Source organism: Kogia breviceps, chromosome X (genome assembly GCF_026419965.1).
Source record: "Kogia breviceps isolate mKogBre1 chromosome X, mKogBre1 haplotype 1, whole genome shotgun sequence".
Lineage (NCBI taxonomy): Eukaryota > Metazoa > Chordata > Mammalia > Artiodactyla > Physeteridae > Kogia > Kogia breviceps.
The window spans coordinates 102,529,060-102,545,694 of record NC_081330.1 but is presented as its reverse complement, the minus strand read 5'-3'; the positions used below and the strand labels follow the sequence as shown (position 1 = coordinate 102,545,694).

Below are 16,635 nucleotides of genomic sequence, written 5' to 3'. Positions count from 1 at the left end.
AGTATTATTATTGGAAAATTCTGAGTGACATCACTGTGAGCCCTTTTTGTGGGCAGCTGCTTTCCCTGCCAGGGTGTGCCTCCACTAGAATGATATGCCCAAGGTCTCTGGTAAAACTCTGGAGCATAATACCACAATCTTGGCGTGTTGGTATGCTGGCACTGAGTAATGCCCTGGAAGCTTCCATGGGGTTTTACCTTTATCCAGGAGCTGGTACACCTCCTTAGAGTTGTTAGGAGGTGCTGGCACCAGGTGTTCAGGACAGGACATTTATAAATATTTGTCCATTAATTGTTTAGCAACGTCATGGCAGGGATGATTATCTCATCAGGTCTGGGAGGCGAAGAGCAATAGTAGTGAGTGAAGCAGTGACACAGAGACTGTAGGCCTCTGTTGTATTTTCCCTTTTGTGGTGCCATCAGTTTCCTGTCAGGAGGCTATTTCACTGTTCTGGGTTAAAGCTCACAGTCCAAGCATGATCCACCAACTCAATTTTAACAAGAAGTCTTCTCCTATCTTCCTTACCTATAGGAATCCTTGCATCCTGCCTTTAACCCAGAGCCTCTCCTTGGTCAGTGACAATAGCCTGGTGATCCAGTCCACCTTCCTAAGTTCTCCTTGCCGTTGAGGTATGGAGTATCCTCACACACATTCATGGTCAATTAAAGCCTCTACAGTTAGTGGTCTAATCACATTAGACCATATGCTCTTGATCACACTGCTCTGGGTATATTGTTGAGTTCTTATAGCAGCCATGATACGCAAGCAACATGCAACAGAGGCAGTATGTGAAAGCACATCGCAGCTCAACAGACCTCAGGTAAGCAGTGCCCTTTCTCAGATGGGGTTACCTATCTGAGTTGTTTAGATCATGGTGTGTGATCCTTTTCATATATTGTTGAAATCAGTTTGCTCATATTTTGTTGAGGATTTTTGCATCTGTGTTCATCAGGGATTCTTGTAGCATCCTTGTCTGGTTTTGGAGTCAGGGTTATGCTCACCTTGTAAAATGAGTTTGAAAGTGTTCCCTCTCCTTTGTTTGGAAGCCTTTGAGAAGGATTGGCACTAACTCTTCTTTGAATGTGTTGTATGCTTCACCAGTGAAACTGTTTGGTCCTTGTCTTTTGCTGGGAGGTTTTTTGTTTAATAATCTCTAATTTAATTACTAGTCATTGGTCTGTTCAGATTTTCTATTTTTTTATGATCCTGTCTTGCTGTTTGTACGTTTCTAGGAATTTAACCATTTCTTCGAGGTTGTCAGATTTGTTGGCAGATTGTTCATAGTAGAGACTACTACTACATAGTAGAGAACAATTATACATACTTTGTGTTTCTGTGGTATCAGTTGTTATGTCTCCTGTTTCATCTCTGATTTTATTTTAGTCCTCCCTTTTTCTTGGTGAGTCTAAAGGCTTGTCACCTTTGTGTAGCTTTTCAAAGAACCAGCTCTCAGTTTCACTGATTTTTCTATTGTCTTTTTAGTCCCTACTTCATATATTTCCACTCTGATCTTTGTTTTATTTCCTTCCTTCTACTAACTTTGGCCTTAGTTTTTCTAGTTCACTGAGGTATAAAATTAGGTTGTTTACAATTTTTGTTTCTTGATGTAGGAATTTATTGCAATTAACTTCCCTTTAGAACTGCTTTTGCTGCATCCCATACGTTTTGGTACTGTTTCATTTGTCCCAGGAATTTTTTTTCTTTGATTTCTTCGTTGACCCATTGGTTGTTCACATGTTGTTTAATCTCGACATATTTCTGCATTTTCCAGTTTTCTTCTTGTAACGGACTTCTAGTTTCATCCCACTGTGGTTGGAAAAGATGCTTGATAGCAGCTTTCAATCTTCTTAATATATTAAGGTTTGTTTTGTGGCCTAACATAGGAACTATTCTGGAAGAAATTATATGTGCACTTAATAAGAATGTGTATTCTGTTGCTTTTGGATGGAATGATATATATATACATATATATATATATATATATATACACATATATATATATATCAAGTCCATCTGTTCTAATGTATCATTTAAGGCTGATGTTTCCTCTGTCTGGTTGATCTATCCATTGATGAAAGTGAGGTATAAAAGTCCCCTACTATCAATATTTCTCTCTTTAGGGCTGTTAATCTTTGCTTTAGATATTGAGGTGCTCCTATGCTGGGTGCATAAATATTTACAAATGGTATGTACTCCTGTTGGACTGACCCCTTTATGTCATGCCCTTCTTTCTCTCTTATTACAGTCTTCGTTTTAAAGTCTATTTTGTCTGGTGTAAGTATAGCGACCCCAGCTTTCTTTTGGTTCCTATTTGCATGGAGTATCTTTTTCCATCCCTTCACTTTCAGTCTGTGTGTCCTTACATGCAAGGTGTGTCTCTTGAAGGCAGCATAGGGATAGGTTCTTTTTTTAATGCATGCAGCCACTCTGTCTTTTGATTACAGACTTTAGTCCATTTACATTTAAAGTAATGAATTATAGGTATATACTTATTGCTGTTTTGTTCATTGTTTTCTTACTGTTTTATAGTTCTCTATTCATTTCTTATTTCTTCTGTTGTTCTTTTCCTTTGTGACTTGATTTTCTTTAGTAGTATGCTTAGATTTCTTTTGCTTTGTGTGTCTACTATAGGTTTTTGCTTTGTGTCTACCATGAGGCTTACATATAGCAACTTATAACAACTTAACAGTCTATGTTTTAACTTTGAACACATTCTGAAGTTCTACGTTCTACTCCTCCCCCCTTCACATTGTTTTTCATATCGCATTTTACATCTCTTTATCTTGTATATCCCTTACATACTGTTGCCCCTTGAATAACATGGGTTTGAACTGCCCAGGCCCACTTACACATGGATTTTTTTCACTAAATATGTACTATAGTACTACACAATGTACAGTTGGTTGACTCCACGGATGTGGAACTGGTATATGCGAATTTTCAAGTGGGTGGAGGGTCAGCACACTTAACCCCTGTGTTGTTCAAGGGTCAACTATAATGTCTGTAGTTAGTTATTTTTGTCCTTTAACATTCATACTAGCTTTAACCCACCATTTTACTATATATTTACCAGTGAGATTTACCTTTCACATTTCTTGTAAGGCTGATGATGAACTCCTTTACCTTTTGCTTGTCCAGAAAACTCTTTCTGTCTCCAACTCTGAATAACTCTCAATACATAGATGGAGAGAGTATTCTTGGTTGGAAGTTTTTCTTTCAGCATTTTGACTGACTATATCATGCCACTCCCTTCTGGCCTGCAGCATTTCGGCTAAAAAAAAAAAACCTACTGACAGTCTTATGGGGTTCCCTTGTATGGTACAAAATTGTTTTTCTCTTGCTGCTTTTATTTTTTTATTTATTTATTTTTTGCGGTACGCGGGCCTCTCCCCGCTGTGGCCTCTCCCATTGCGGAGCACAGGCTCCGGACGCGCAGGCCCATGGCTCACGGGCTTAGTTGCTCTGCGGCATGTGGGATCCTCCCGGACCAGGGCATGAACCCCTGTCTCCTGCATCGGCAGGCGGATTCTCAACCACTGCGCCACCAGGGAAGCCCTCTTGCTGCTTTTAAAAGTCCCTCCTTAATCTTTTTAATTATAATGTATCTTGGGGTGCGTCTCTTTGGGTTCATCTTGTTAGTTTGGAACTCCCTAGGCTTCCCAATCTAGCTGTCTGTTTCCTTCCCCAGGTTAGGGAAGTTTGAGCCATTATTCCTTCACTGGGTGAGTTCCATCAGATAAGTCACTTACCTCAGTTTCATTAAGGATTTTTTTCTATCTTTTTGCAACATATTCCTCATTTCCCTTGACTCTTTGTATTGGTTTCTATATAGTAGATGAAACAACCACCTCTCTCAGTCTTGAAGGAGTAGCCTCGTGTAGGAAGGAGATGAACCTTATCATTCAACCCTGCCCTAGCTCTCGGTTGTATCTCAAACTACACAAATATGATATCACAACCAGCAATCATGAGAAGAGGAGAGTACAGATGCAGGATATTGGAAATGCATTTGAAATTAAACACCAGTAACTTTTAAAACAACCTTGTTTACATATAGACTGCTATATCAAAACCTCATGGGAACCACACACCAAAAATGTACAATAGATAGATACACACAAAGAAAAAGGAATCCTAACACAACACTGAAGATAGATATAGTCATCAAATCACAAGAGGAGAGACCAAAAGAGGAAGGGAAGAAAAAAGACCTTCACCACAAAATCCAAAACAACTGACAAAATGGCAATAAGAACATACATATCAAAATTACCTTAAATGTAAAGAACTAAATGCTCCAACCAGAAGACTAGCTGAATGGATCCAAAAACAAGACCCGTATATAGGCCGTCTACGGGAGACCCACCTCAGCTCTAGGGACACATTCAGACTGAAAGTGAGGGGATGGAAAAAGATATTCCATGCAAATGGAAATCAAAAGACAGCTGCAGTAGCAATACTCATATCAGACAGACTTTAAAACAAAGACTGTTACAAGAGACAAAGAAGGACACTACATAATGATCAAGGGATGGATCCGAGAAGAAGATATAACAATTGTAAATATTTATGCACCCAACGTAGGAGCACCTCAATATATAAGGCAAATACTAACAGCCGTAAAAGGGGAAATCGACAGTAACACAATCATAGTAGGGGACTTTAACACCCCACTTTCACCAATGGACAGATCATCCAAAATGAAAATAAATAAGGAAACACAAGCTTTAAATGATACATTACACGAGATGGACTTAATTGATATTTATAGGACATTCCATCCAAAAACAACAGAATACACTTTCTTCTCAAGTGCACATGAAACATTCTCCAGGTTAGATCATACCTTGGGTCACAAAACAAGCACTGGTAAATTTTAAAAAATTGAAATCGTATCAAGTATCTTTTCCGACCACAATGCTATGAGATTAGAAATCAACTACAAGGAAAAATGTGTAAAAAACCACAAGCACATGGAGGCTAAAAAATATGCTACTAAATAACCAGTGGATCACTGAAGAAATCAATACCTAGAGACAAATGAAAAGGAAAGCATGACAATCTAAAACCTATGGGACGCAGCAAAAGCAGTTCTAAGAGGGAAGTTTATAGCAATACAATCTTACCTCAGGAAAAATCTCAAATAAACAACCTAACCTTACACCCAAAGCAAATAGAGGAAGAAGAACAAAAAACCCCCAAAGTTAGTAGAGGGAAAGAAATCATAAATATCAGAGTAAAAATAAATAGAGATGAAGAAAACAATAAAAGATCAATGAAACTAAAACTGGTTCTTTGAAAAGATAAACAAAACTGATAAACCTTTAGCCAGATTCATCAAGAAAAAAAGGGAGAGGGCTCAAATCAATAAAATTAGAAATGAAAAAGGAGAAGTTACGGCACATGCCACAGAAATACAATCATGAAAGATTACTACAAGCAACTCTATGCCAATGAGGTGGATAGATTCTTAGAAAGGCACAATCTCCCATGACTGAACCAGGAAGAAGTAGAAAATACAAACAGACCAATCACAAGCACTGAAATTGAAACTGTGATTTTAAAACTCCCAAGAAACAGAAGTCCAGGACCAGATGGCTTCACAGTCAAATTCTATCAAACATTTAGAGAAGAGTTAACACCTACCCTTCTCCAACTCTTCCAAAAAATTGCAGAGGAAGGAACACTCCCAAACTCATATCTATGAGGCCACCATCACCCTGATACCAAAACCAGGCAAAGATACTACAAAAAAAGAAAATTACACGCCAGTGTCACTGATGAACATAGATGCAAAAAATCCTCAACAAAATACTGGCAAACTGAATCCAACAATACATTAAAAGGATCATACACCACCATTAAGTGGGATTTATCCCAGGGATGCAAGGGTTTTTCCATATCTGAAATGATTGAGAGACCTGTCTTGTCCCTTCAGATTACATTTATTATCTGTGTAATTTTAGCCTTATCTAAAACTACTGAATCCCTTTAATCTTATTCATTAAAATTTTTTCTTCATTAAACAAATTTTCATTCCCTCTAAAGCACTGTTTTACCAAGTCTTTTTAAATAATATTTTTATTAGTTATAATATCACATTGTAATATATTATATCATTATTATTATATTACATTTAGTTATAAATTATTAATTATTTTCCATGCAAGTTAAATTTGATCCTTACATGTAATCTGAAAGATCCAGACCCAGGGTTAAGAAATGACAAAAGTAAAAGCCATCATGGAAAGAAGGAACAAAACAAAACCTGTGTTACGTCACATTGGAGATCAATCATACCTTCTTCATAAAGCAGGCTGCTTGCCACTCACCTGGTGGGGCAAGTCTTAATCCATATGAATACCTTCTGCAGTAAAGTTTAAGGTTTTTTACCAAGTCTTGAAATCATTTATTTGCTCTTTCTGAAATATCTTCTCGCTGTTTTCCGTAAGACAGAGAATAATCTAAAGAGCTTAGAGAGACGTAAACTGGGTTTATTTGTTTGAATGGCAGTTATAGTATTTTACTTGATTTCATGTGACTATTTCTCCAGTTCTCTTGCCTCAAAGACAAAGTAAGGCTAGTTTCCCAAGAAATACATCTGTCAGTACCTTTTATTCAGATCAATGTTACTTGCTTTCAACTCCACATTTAACATGATGAGAAGACTGAATTTTCTAGGAAAGTGTGTCCAGGTTTAGAATACCTTATACATCAGGGCAGACTGCTTTTTGGTATGCTCTGACACCAGGCCTGTGGCATTCAAATCCCAGCCCCAGCATTTGTGCGTTCACTGACCTTGGTTTTATTATTCGGTAACATCTCTGAGCCTCCATTTCCTCATCTGCAAGTAGGGATGATAATTTTATACCTTCATTATTGGCTGTGGCGTAGGAATTGAGTTGCTGTAGGTAAAGTAAAAATCAGTGTTGTAGTTCCATTTTTGCCTAAGCTTTATTTTTAACCCTGGAAAATAAAAGTGTGACTTTGTTTTAAAGTTTTTTTCTCCCAAAGAAAAAAAAACTTTCTAGTCTGTAGATTCATTTCTGAAACCACAGAAATTGAATCGCACAAGCCAAGCATGAAAAAAAATCATTTTCATGTGCATCACTGATGCTTGATTATCCCAACGTGACTGGACAAGATTAAAAAGCCACATTTTATTGTGTTTATCTAAGATTAGCATTAGATAATTATCTGAAATCACATACTTTTTGTGTTTTGTGGTTAGGAAGAGAGGAGAAATCCTCATCTATATAGGTAAAGAAAATCGACTACAAATCAGATACTTGGTAGGTCTCTGTAAGTACATTATTAAAAAGTTTATTGTGGTTTAGTACAGTTTGATTCCAAATTTCTAAAGAATGTGTATGTGTGTAAGGATTCGAATGTGAGTTGGAACTAAGAGTAGATGTAAACCAAAAATGTTAATAGTGATTATAACTTTGCAATGTAATTAACTGCAGATGATTCGTTTTCTTTTTTAGATGTTTCTGCATTAGTAAATGTTTATGTAATATACATTTTCTGTAATGCAGTTGGCAACCCTAAAAGTAACAGTTATACAAAAAGTTATAGCGTACAGTTTTATTGTTTAAAAAAAGCTTCACGTATCTGTGTTTCATGAGTTTTCAACCTGTGCTTATCAAGTGATTGTTTCACTAATAAAAATATAATTTCCAGTTTGGGGTTATTGTCCTAAAATAAATGCTGTATGATTTGGGATTATACTCTCTACTCTTGGCTTGTTTTAATTTTGCACCTTGTGTATTTTCATCTATACATAGCCTTTAGTAAATACCATATTTCTTATAGCATACTGAAATTTTATCTTAGAATCACAGAACGTTGGAATAATAATGTACCTTACAGGAGATTGAGTTCAGGAGTGGAACATTGATGACTGTGGGTCATTTGTTATACCCAGAGTATTTTAAAAGTCTTTATGACTAATAAAATATAGTATTATAAAACAAGCAGCTTTATATAGTGACCACCGTCTTACTTTCTGCCAGATATTTAAATAGTATCAGTGACCTGTAGTGCGAAGTCAATAGCACTGGGGGTGGTGGTTGTACCAAGGTTTGGGATATAGATGAATCAGTCAATGTGAAGCAGAGGCTTGATTATGATATACAAGAATTCATTATAATCACTACTACTTATTGAATGTTTATATGCTAGGGACTCACTTAGATGCATTAGAGCTGTGTACTTTGGGGCTGGGGAGGAATATCTGGTAGAAGAGGATCCCAAACAGAACCATTAGAAAACAAGGCATTCATCTGTGAAGCATTTGAACAGTAAGAGCCTACAACAGCCAGAAATAGCACAATGGTGATGGGGTCCGTGAATGAGAACCTCGTAATTGGACCTGGAAAATGGTATTTAACTTATATTTTAAAGGGAAGATTATGTGGTATATTTGGAAAAAGGAAAATCCCTTATGCTTTTTTTCCCCTTCTGTGGTATATTTGGAAAAAGGAAAATCCCTTATGCTTTTTTTCCCCTTCTAATATGTCATAACTGAAACTACAAATAACACCAAGTCTTGAAGACTTTTGGTTCTGACTGACCATTTTAGGGGAGGGTCCAGAGTGAGCACCATGATTTGTAATTTCTTGTCAGGGAAAATATAGGCTGTAGGTCATCTGAACCGGCGAGTCTGGTTTTGGGTTTTGCTTTCATCATGTTAATAGAACCCAGATATGTGTTCATTTGCTATCTCCTATCTTTTGCTTACACTGATTTTCAATTCATTTCGTCTTGTATTTTCAGAAGGAGTTTTGGAACACTTACACAAAAGCACAACAAGGAGAGAGTAACAGAGGAAGTGACTGGTTTCAATTTTACCTTACCTTTCCATTAATCTTTGGCCTCTTCATTATCCTCCTTGTCATTTTCCTAATCTGGAGATGCTTCCTAAGAAACAAAACTCGCAGACAGACGGTGACTGAAGGCCATATTCCTTTCCCTCAGCACCTCAATATTATCACTCCGCCTCCACCACCAGATGAAGTCTTTGATAGCAGCGGACTGTCGCCAGGCTTTTTGGAATATGTAGTTGGGCGCTCAGATTCCGTCTCCACTCGCCTGTCCAACTGCGATCCCCCACCGACCTACGAGGAAGCCACTGGTCAGGTGAACCTGCGGAGGAGTGAAACAGAACCTCATTTAGATCCACCCCCAGAGTATGAGGACATCATCAACTCCAACTCAGCCAGTGCCATTGCTATGGTGCCTGTGGTCACCACCATCAAATGAAACTGCACACTTCTTTTTATTATAATCATTTTTAAAATACTAATGAAAGAACTTTCTAGCACTTTACCACTACATAAATGTGCATTTGACTTATTGGATTCTGACAGCATACCACTTCACATCCTCTGATTTGATTTTCATTAGTTTTGTTTCCTACTATAAATTCATTATCCATGCTCATTTTTGCTAATGGAAATATGTTAAGAGGGAAAAATACTAGTGGAGGTCTTCATGTGAGGAGATGTACATGTGTGTATGCATATACGTTTATGTATATATGTACATGCACATATATGTGTTTGTACATCAGCCCAGTGTATGGGCAACTGTCTTAAAAAGTCACTAACATCTATCTAAATCACCTGTAAAGTTAGAACATTACTCACCAAAACCGGGGTGGGGGAGAAGGCACCAACGAGTTGTGTAACAGGTAGCGACATGCTGTTGAATTTTGAAAATAAGATGAACTTCGCATGTTTTCTAATTCTTACAGGCTTTTGTTAACCTTCTTCAACTACCTTAAAAGGAAAAAAAAAAATGTATGCAGTCAGTCTTGACTTTAGGAACGTCTCAGAAGGTGACAGAGAAGGAAGGCACAATAAACAACACCTTGCTTATTTCAGTGGACAGCAAGAAAATCATGGGTCCTTAGTGGCATTTGGCTGGTTTCCTAGGAGGGATTTTTGTTGCTGTTATTGACTGCCTCCCCCACAAAAATTAAACAGTATTTGCTCAGTATCTTTGCATGTCTCATGCTATTTGTGCTAACATCTTGATGGAGTGGATTTCCTGGCAAAAGAATAATTTCTCAAGTAGATACATGTATTAATGACAGGGAACACATGCAGATTTCCCCTTTGCCCATTGGCGACAGTATTTTTTTCTCGTTGTTTCTTTGCCCTTTACTCTACTCCTTCTCCTACCACCACAGAATCTTCAAGCACCTAAGAATTTAGTTAAAATTCCTGAAATTATTTTCTTAATGTTTTTTTTTTTTTTTTTTTTTTTTTTTTTTTTTTTTTTTTTTTTTTTTTTTTTTGTGGTACGCGGGCCTCTCACTGTTGTGGCCTCTCCCGTTGCGGGGCACAGGCTCTGGACGCGCAGGCTCAGCGGCCATGGCTCACAGGCCCAGCCGCTCCGCGGCATGTGGGATCTTCCCGTACCGGGGCACGAACCCGTGTCCCCTGCATCGGCAGGCGGATTCTCAACCACTGCGCCACCAGGGAAGCCCTTCTTAATGTTTTTATATACAGTGAAGCCTTTGTCTCAAGATGATTAGGAGGCAATTTTCCATTAAATTAAGAACTGTGATTTTTATATTGTTCTCCAGTTGGTGGAAGAAGATTGCAAAGTCTGTGCTGTGCCAGATGCACAATAAATCTAGTTATACCTGCACACAGACCTCATTATTGCTATTTCATTTTGTATTTTCATCAGATTTTTTTTAACTGCAGGATTTTTACTTTTCCCTTGGAGCGGGGGAACAGGCTGTGAATGAACTACCAACATAAACTGGCTCAGAAAGGAAAAATAAAAGTTATACATGCACTGATGGAAAATTCACTATATCGGTCAGGGAAATGTCTGTGCCCCTCCCATGACTGCGTAGTGTTGGATAAAATGGTTGAGCAGGCAGAAGGAATGCAGGTTTTGGAAGTGTCATACCCTGCTGCCTCCATCTCCAGCCCACCCAGACTCCCCCAGACCCAAGGCAGGAGGACCCTAAAATAAGGAGTCAGATGACCTGAATTCAAATTCCGCTCTGCCATACACTTGGCCAGGCTACCTTGGCAAAGACCCACATCTGACCCTCAAATTCCTCCCCTCTGAAACAGCAATAGTATCTTTTGCCCTGCCTTTCTCCTGGGGCTTTAAAAGCATCTAATGAGATGGTGTGCATGAACGCGAAGAGCTCTCTAGGTGAAAGGTCATAGCATTGTTCTCATTGCTCCTATGAAGGGAGAATTTTTTCCCCATTTCCCTAAAATGTCTCTGAGTTTTCACATAGTGAGGAAGTAGAGTAGGCGGCTCTACAAATGGCTAACGTGTTCCTAATCTGAGTGTGTGGGCTCTTAGTTAAACATCTGTCATTCTCTGGTCTCTACGGATGCTGGGCCTACTTAATGACGACTGCCAGCTCAGCACAAACAGGATTAAGCAAATGTTGGAAAGGGAACTAAGAAGTCTAGGTTTAGATAATAGGTTTTATAGCTTTCATGGACTAAAAATGAATAAATCTTGAACCTGGTCTCAGCAGAAATGACAATATTATTTTGAATTTGATCATGAGTACATGGTGATCTGTAGCTTCTATTTAAAGCTGAGAGTGGGAGTGTTTGAGCCAGTGATTTGTGTGCATGTGTGTAGGTATGTATTTTGGTTTATTTCTAAAGCAAAAGTAAGGCTCCTTTTGTGTGGACTTCTTTTTTGTCATTAATAACAGGCCTTCCTTAGATTAAACCAGCAGTTTTCAAAGTGTGGCCAATGAACCCCTGGGTGTCCTTGAGACCCTTTGAGGGGATATGTAGGATCAAAAGTATTCTCATAATAATAACCAAGACATCAGTTGTCTTTCCACTCTCTCTCTCAAAAAGTAGTTAAAAATGTAAAAGCCATCTTCCCATGAATTTTTTTTGTTTGTTTTAGTGTTATTTATGTTAGCATGTAATGGACTTTTTACTTTTTAAATGAATAAATACGTAAAAATTTTTTCAGTTTTACTTTCTTAGATGGCAAATACTGGTAGATATAAACTCCATAAACAAAAGCTCTTTGGTGTCCAGATCCCCAACAAATGTTGAGTATGAAAGGGTCTGGAGACCAAAAGTTTGAGAATTACAGGATTAGACAAAGAAGCAGGATGTTCTATTACTAAGTATGTATTCTTGCAATTTTATTTTACATTCTAAACTCCTGGTATTGGACTTCATGCTGCCTCTTAGAGATACCCGAATTTCAGTATAAGAATGAATGTTGATCGTTGAAGGAAAAGCCGAATGATTAAACTGATCAATGACTACAGCTTTTTAGACTGTTGGTCACAGACCACACTGCTCCACAGTGATAATTGGCATCAGCCACAGGTCTCCTGGCAGCATTCAGGTGATAAGGACAGGATAAGTAAATTTTTAAGATAAACAAAATAAATACTTTCTTGAAGAAACAGTCTCTTCGGTTACTTTGTTTTGTTTGATATTGGTTTGGGTTTGACATTTTTAGAAACCCTTTTGCTACCCCAGTCTGGTTTTATATACTGCGTTTCTTAACATTTGTTATAATTAAAGGGGCTTATCTGGAATCACATATATTTTTTATGCTTTGGCCTTTCTTACCTATTACACTCACCTTTGATTATTTTTAATAAAGGTTTATTTTTACAGATATATTTAGTACCTTCCTTAAGCAGTAACTAAATTGAATCAACCAATGTGCATTTAGATGAAAGAATGGGCTTCTGGGTCTTCCAGTGGACCCGTTTCCAGGCCTCCACACACACTGCTTGTGTCTGGAATCCTAGAACTGGCACTTTTCTGCCTCCCTGCTGTGAATGTTACAATGAAATGTATCTGTTTAAAGTAAATTAAATGATTTCTTGTTTTCCTATTGACCAGTACAAATACAGATGCTGTGTTTGATTCATTGTTACTGATGACTTCAAGACTGATGATCTGATAGGATAACTGTGGAGGTAGCTTTAACTTGATTCTGTGTAAATAGCATGTATTTTATAATATTACACATTTTTAAACACTTGGTTTACATTAAATTATGGTATTTAACTATTTTTATGTTTATTCTAGGTAAGGTTTTTCTTATGTTTCTGTGTTTTTGGTATGCTAAATAAAGCTATTTTTAAACCCAAGCAATTTCTTCTGCCATGTGTTAACTATATTATGGTTAGGTGATAAACATGCTGTATAAGCTCTTATTAATTGTGATCTTTTTAACATGGTAAAATTATTACATTTTTTCTTATGAATTTAGGGAATATTGGTCAGTAAAGAAATTAAAAATTACCTGGTGAGGGCTTCCCTGGTGGCGCAGTGGTTGAGAATCCGCCTGCCGATGCAGGGGTCACGGGTTCGTGCCCTGGTCCGGGAGGATCCCACATGCCGCGGAGCGACTGAGCCCGTGAGCCATGGCCGCTGGGCCTGCGCGTCCGGACCCTGTGCTCCGCAACGGGAGAGGCCACAGCAGTGAGAGGCCCGCGTACTGCAAAAAAAAAAAAAAAAAAAAAAAAAAATTACCTGGTGAAAACTTCAGGCTGTTCTCAGCATAAGAAAGAACCATCTGTACTAGTTGTGAATGTTGCTGGAATGATACAAAATGGGAACACTTGCTCCAAAGGAATACATTGAGTTCCCTGCTATAGTGTAGTTTGTCAATTACTGGGAATAATGTTGTCTGCAGATACAAAGGAGCTGGGTTTTTCCTCCTTAGCAGAATAGCTTGCATTTGACAGGAGAAAATGAGAAAGGAAAGCAAAGGATAGAAACATATGTGACCACAGGGCGTCTCCCTAAGTGCAGTTACCTCAAAGACTAAAAGCTGATGTGCCATGTCATTAACCAAGCAAATGTAAATATGACTTGAGCTTTATGGTATAAAAAAATTTAAACTGTATACTTATATCCAAGGAAGAATTTTAAGTATAAATTATAAGTCTAAATATACATTTTATAGGCATAAGTTTTCAGAGAATTGTCCAAAATGTCATAGAAAGGTATAGCAGGGCTTCCCTGGTGGCACAGTGGTTGAGAGTCCGCCTGCCGATGCAGGGGACACGGGTTCGTGCCCCAGTCCGGGAGGATCCTGCATGCCGCGGAGCGGCTGGGCCCGTGAGCCCTGGCCGCTGAGCCTGTGCGTCCGGAGCCTGTGCTCCGCAAAGGGAGAGGCCACAACAGTGAGAGGCCCGCGTACCGCAAAAAAATATAAATAAATAAATAAGTAAAAATAAAAACATATAGCAATTTCTAAAAATTACATCTTAACACATCCATGAAACCCAACACCTGGATCAAGACATTTCCAGCATGCCAGAAGGCTCCCTCTTACTCTGCCCCCTCCTTAAAGAGAACACTATTCTCACTTTGATCATAATAGATCAGTTTTTAAAATTTCATACTTATCTGTGGCCATATGGACTTGCCCCTTTTCCTTTTTTAAAGAATTTCCAAAAACTTCAAGCTAGAAGTTCCAGAGCTGCTCTTCCATCTCTTGGCCCTCCTTGAAATCACCTACTCATTCTAAGCCTTTTCTACATACCTGAAGCTCTTTGAGGGCCAAAATTATGTTTAATGCTTTTAACTCCCTTCCACAAATACACCAAATACCTAAAAGTGAGGACTCTTCTAATACTATAAATTGACCAAACCATCAGTACCTTTCTGGCTGGTCCCCTTAATGCTTGTCTTCGTCCTAAAGTTCTTATCACATGCCATTTCCTTAAACTTTGTATGATGACATTTTGTTCTCAGGAATTTTATTTACTTTATCTACTACTTTTTTTTCCTTTAGATCAAAACCTGCTATAATCTGGCCCCAAAGGCTTCTCCAACCTTATTTCCTTCCATAGCTCAGATGATAGATATTTACAAAAGTACCTACCTTGTGTTAGACACTAATGGGATTAGCAAGCCATGGTGCCTATAGCCCTTCTCCCTGGTGATTAGACTGGGATAACTTCCTAATCTAATTTAGTGCAACCCTAATTCTACCCCATCTCACAGAGATTCTTTTTGCCCAAAGTTCTATGGTGTTTATAATCAGTCATCTTTATCATGTAGTCCTTTATATCAGGCTATGTTGTGATTTTTATAAGTTTTTAACAATGGAAACTAAGTTTGAAAGTTTTTTTCATAGAGCCCTAATATATTAAACAGATGAGTCTATTGTGGTTGACTACAGAAGTGGGAAGTTTCGAACCTCACCATCTGTGACCTTCCTTGTCAATCCCCCTTACTTCAAGTCAGTCCAAGTTCCCTCTGCAAACATTAGAATTTGATGAACATAACTGGAAACCCACTATAACATCTCCTGGGAAAACCACTATAACGTCTCCTATTGATGTCCAATTTCTTAGTCCCTCATTTTTCCACACACACAAAAAAGCAATCTACAGAATCTCCTCCACTAACACACTGCTTAGGGTTCAAAATGTTCTTTCTGGTCCAACTGCTCCTAGCATACTGCACTGGCCACCAACAAACACTATCAAAATTTTGTCAGAGGAGAGCACCATGTAATGTTAATAGTTCTGATTCTTTGGTTACATCATTTCCATCATCACCATAATTTTGGCTACATTTTCAATACTCAGTCCTTTTGCATTTGTGGAAATGATAGTTTGATTGTATCCACAGACCATATTTTAAAATAAGCATGAGTAATTTCAATGAAAATAGTATGGACAGGGTACTCCAAAAGCCTGTTCTTCCACAAAAGCAGCAAATAAACTGCCCAAAACTGTCAGAATCAACTTCATGAGAACTCCGGAAACAAAGTTTATAGCAACCAATCAAGAAAAAAACTTTAACTTACCCTGTCCTTATCCCCTGCTTCCCTTCTCAGTGGCATCTTGGAAGACAACAGCTCACATTCCAGGTATAGGCTCCTAGTACCAGAAGGAGAAAAATGAACCTTATTCTCAAAGCATTGAGGTTGGTTGTTTAGCTCTTTATTTTGGCTTCCTGAAGTACCAGCTCAAAGGGCTTATGTTTATTTCACCTCACTTGGAACTTTCCCAAGATGGAGGCAGCTACCAGGGTGGGGTGGGGACATTCAAAAATACTTAAAAGGTAAAAGCATTAGCTGCTACCTGCTGGACAAGGAGTAACAGTTGGGATAAACAATAGACAAACTGAAAAACTTGGGAGGAAAGGCTAGGGAATGAAGAGAAAAAGGACTTTGAAAACCTCCCACATAGTCTTAGGAATCTATTAACAGATGGCCAAGCACATATCCAAAGCTGTGTACATGCTCTAAAAAATCTGAGAGGCTGGGGCTTCCCTGGTGGCGCAGTGGTTAAGAATCCGCCTGCCAATGCAGGGGGCACGGATTCAAGCCCTGGTCCGGGAAGATTCCACATGCCGTGGAGCAACTAAGCCCATGTGCCACAACTACTGAGCCCACGTGCCACAACTACTGAAGCCCAGCGCACCTAGAGCCCGTACTCCGCAACAAGAGAAGCCACCGCAATGAGAAGCCCACGCACTGCAACAAAGAGTAGCCCCTATTCACCACAACTAAAGAAAGCCCACACACAGCAACAAAGACCCAACACAGCCAAAAATCAATCAATCTATCTATCTTTTAAAAATCTGAGAGGCTTTAAACTCTCACCTTTGTCTGATCTTCAGGTTCTCCATAAGC

The 16,635-nt window shown here is 38.5% G+C and overlaps 1 protein-coding gene across 1 annotated transcript in view; it reads left to right on the top strand.

The window, feature by feature from the left end:
• The window catches only part of PRRG1 (proline rich and Gla domain 1), a 131,990-nt gene extending 121,988 nt beyond the window's left edge, over positions 1-10,002 (top strand). The window contains exon 4 of the mRNA XM_059050015.2: positions 8,779-10,002. Coding sequence (XP_058905998.1) covers positions 8,779-9,264 — 486 coding nt within the window. The 3' untranslated portion in view covers positions 9,265-10,002. The remainder of the gene's footprint in view (positions 1-8,778) is intronic.
• Positions 10,003-16,635: the final 6,633 nt, after the last annotated feature.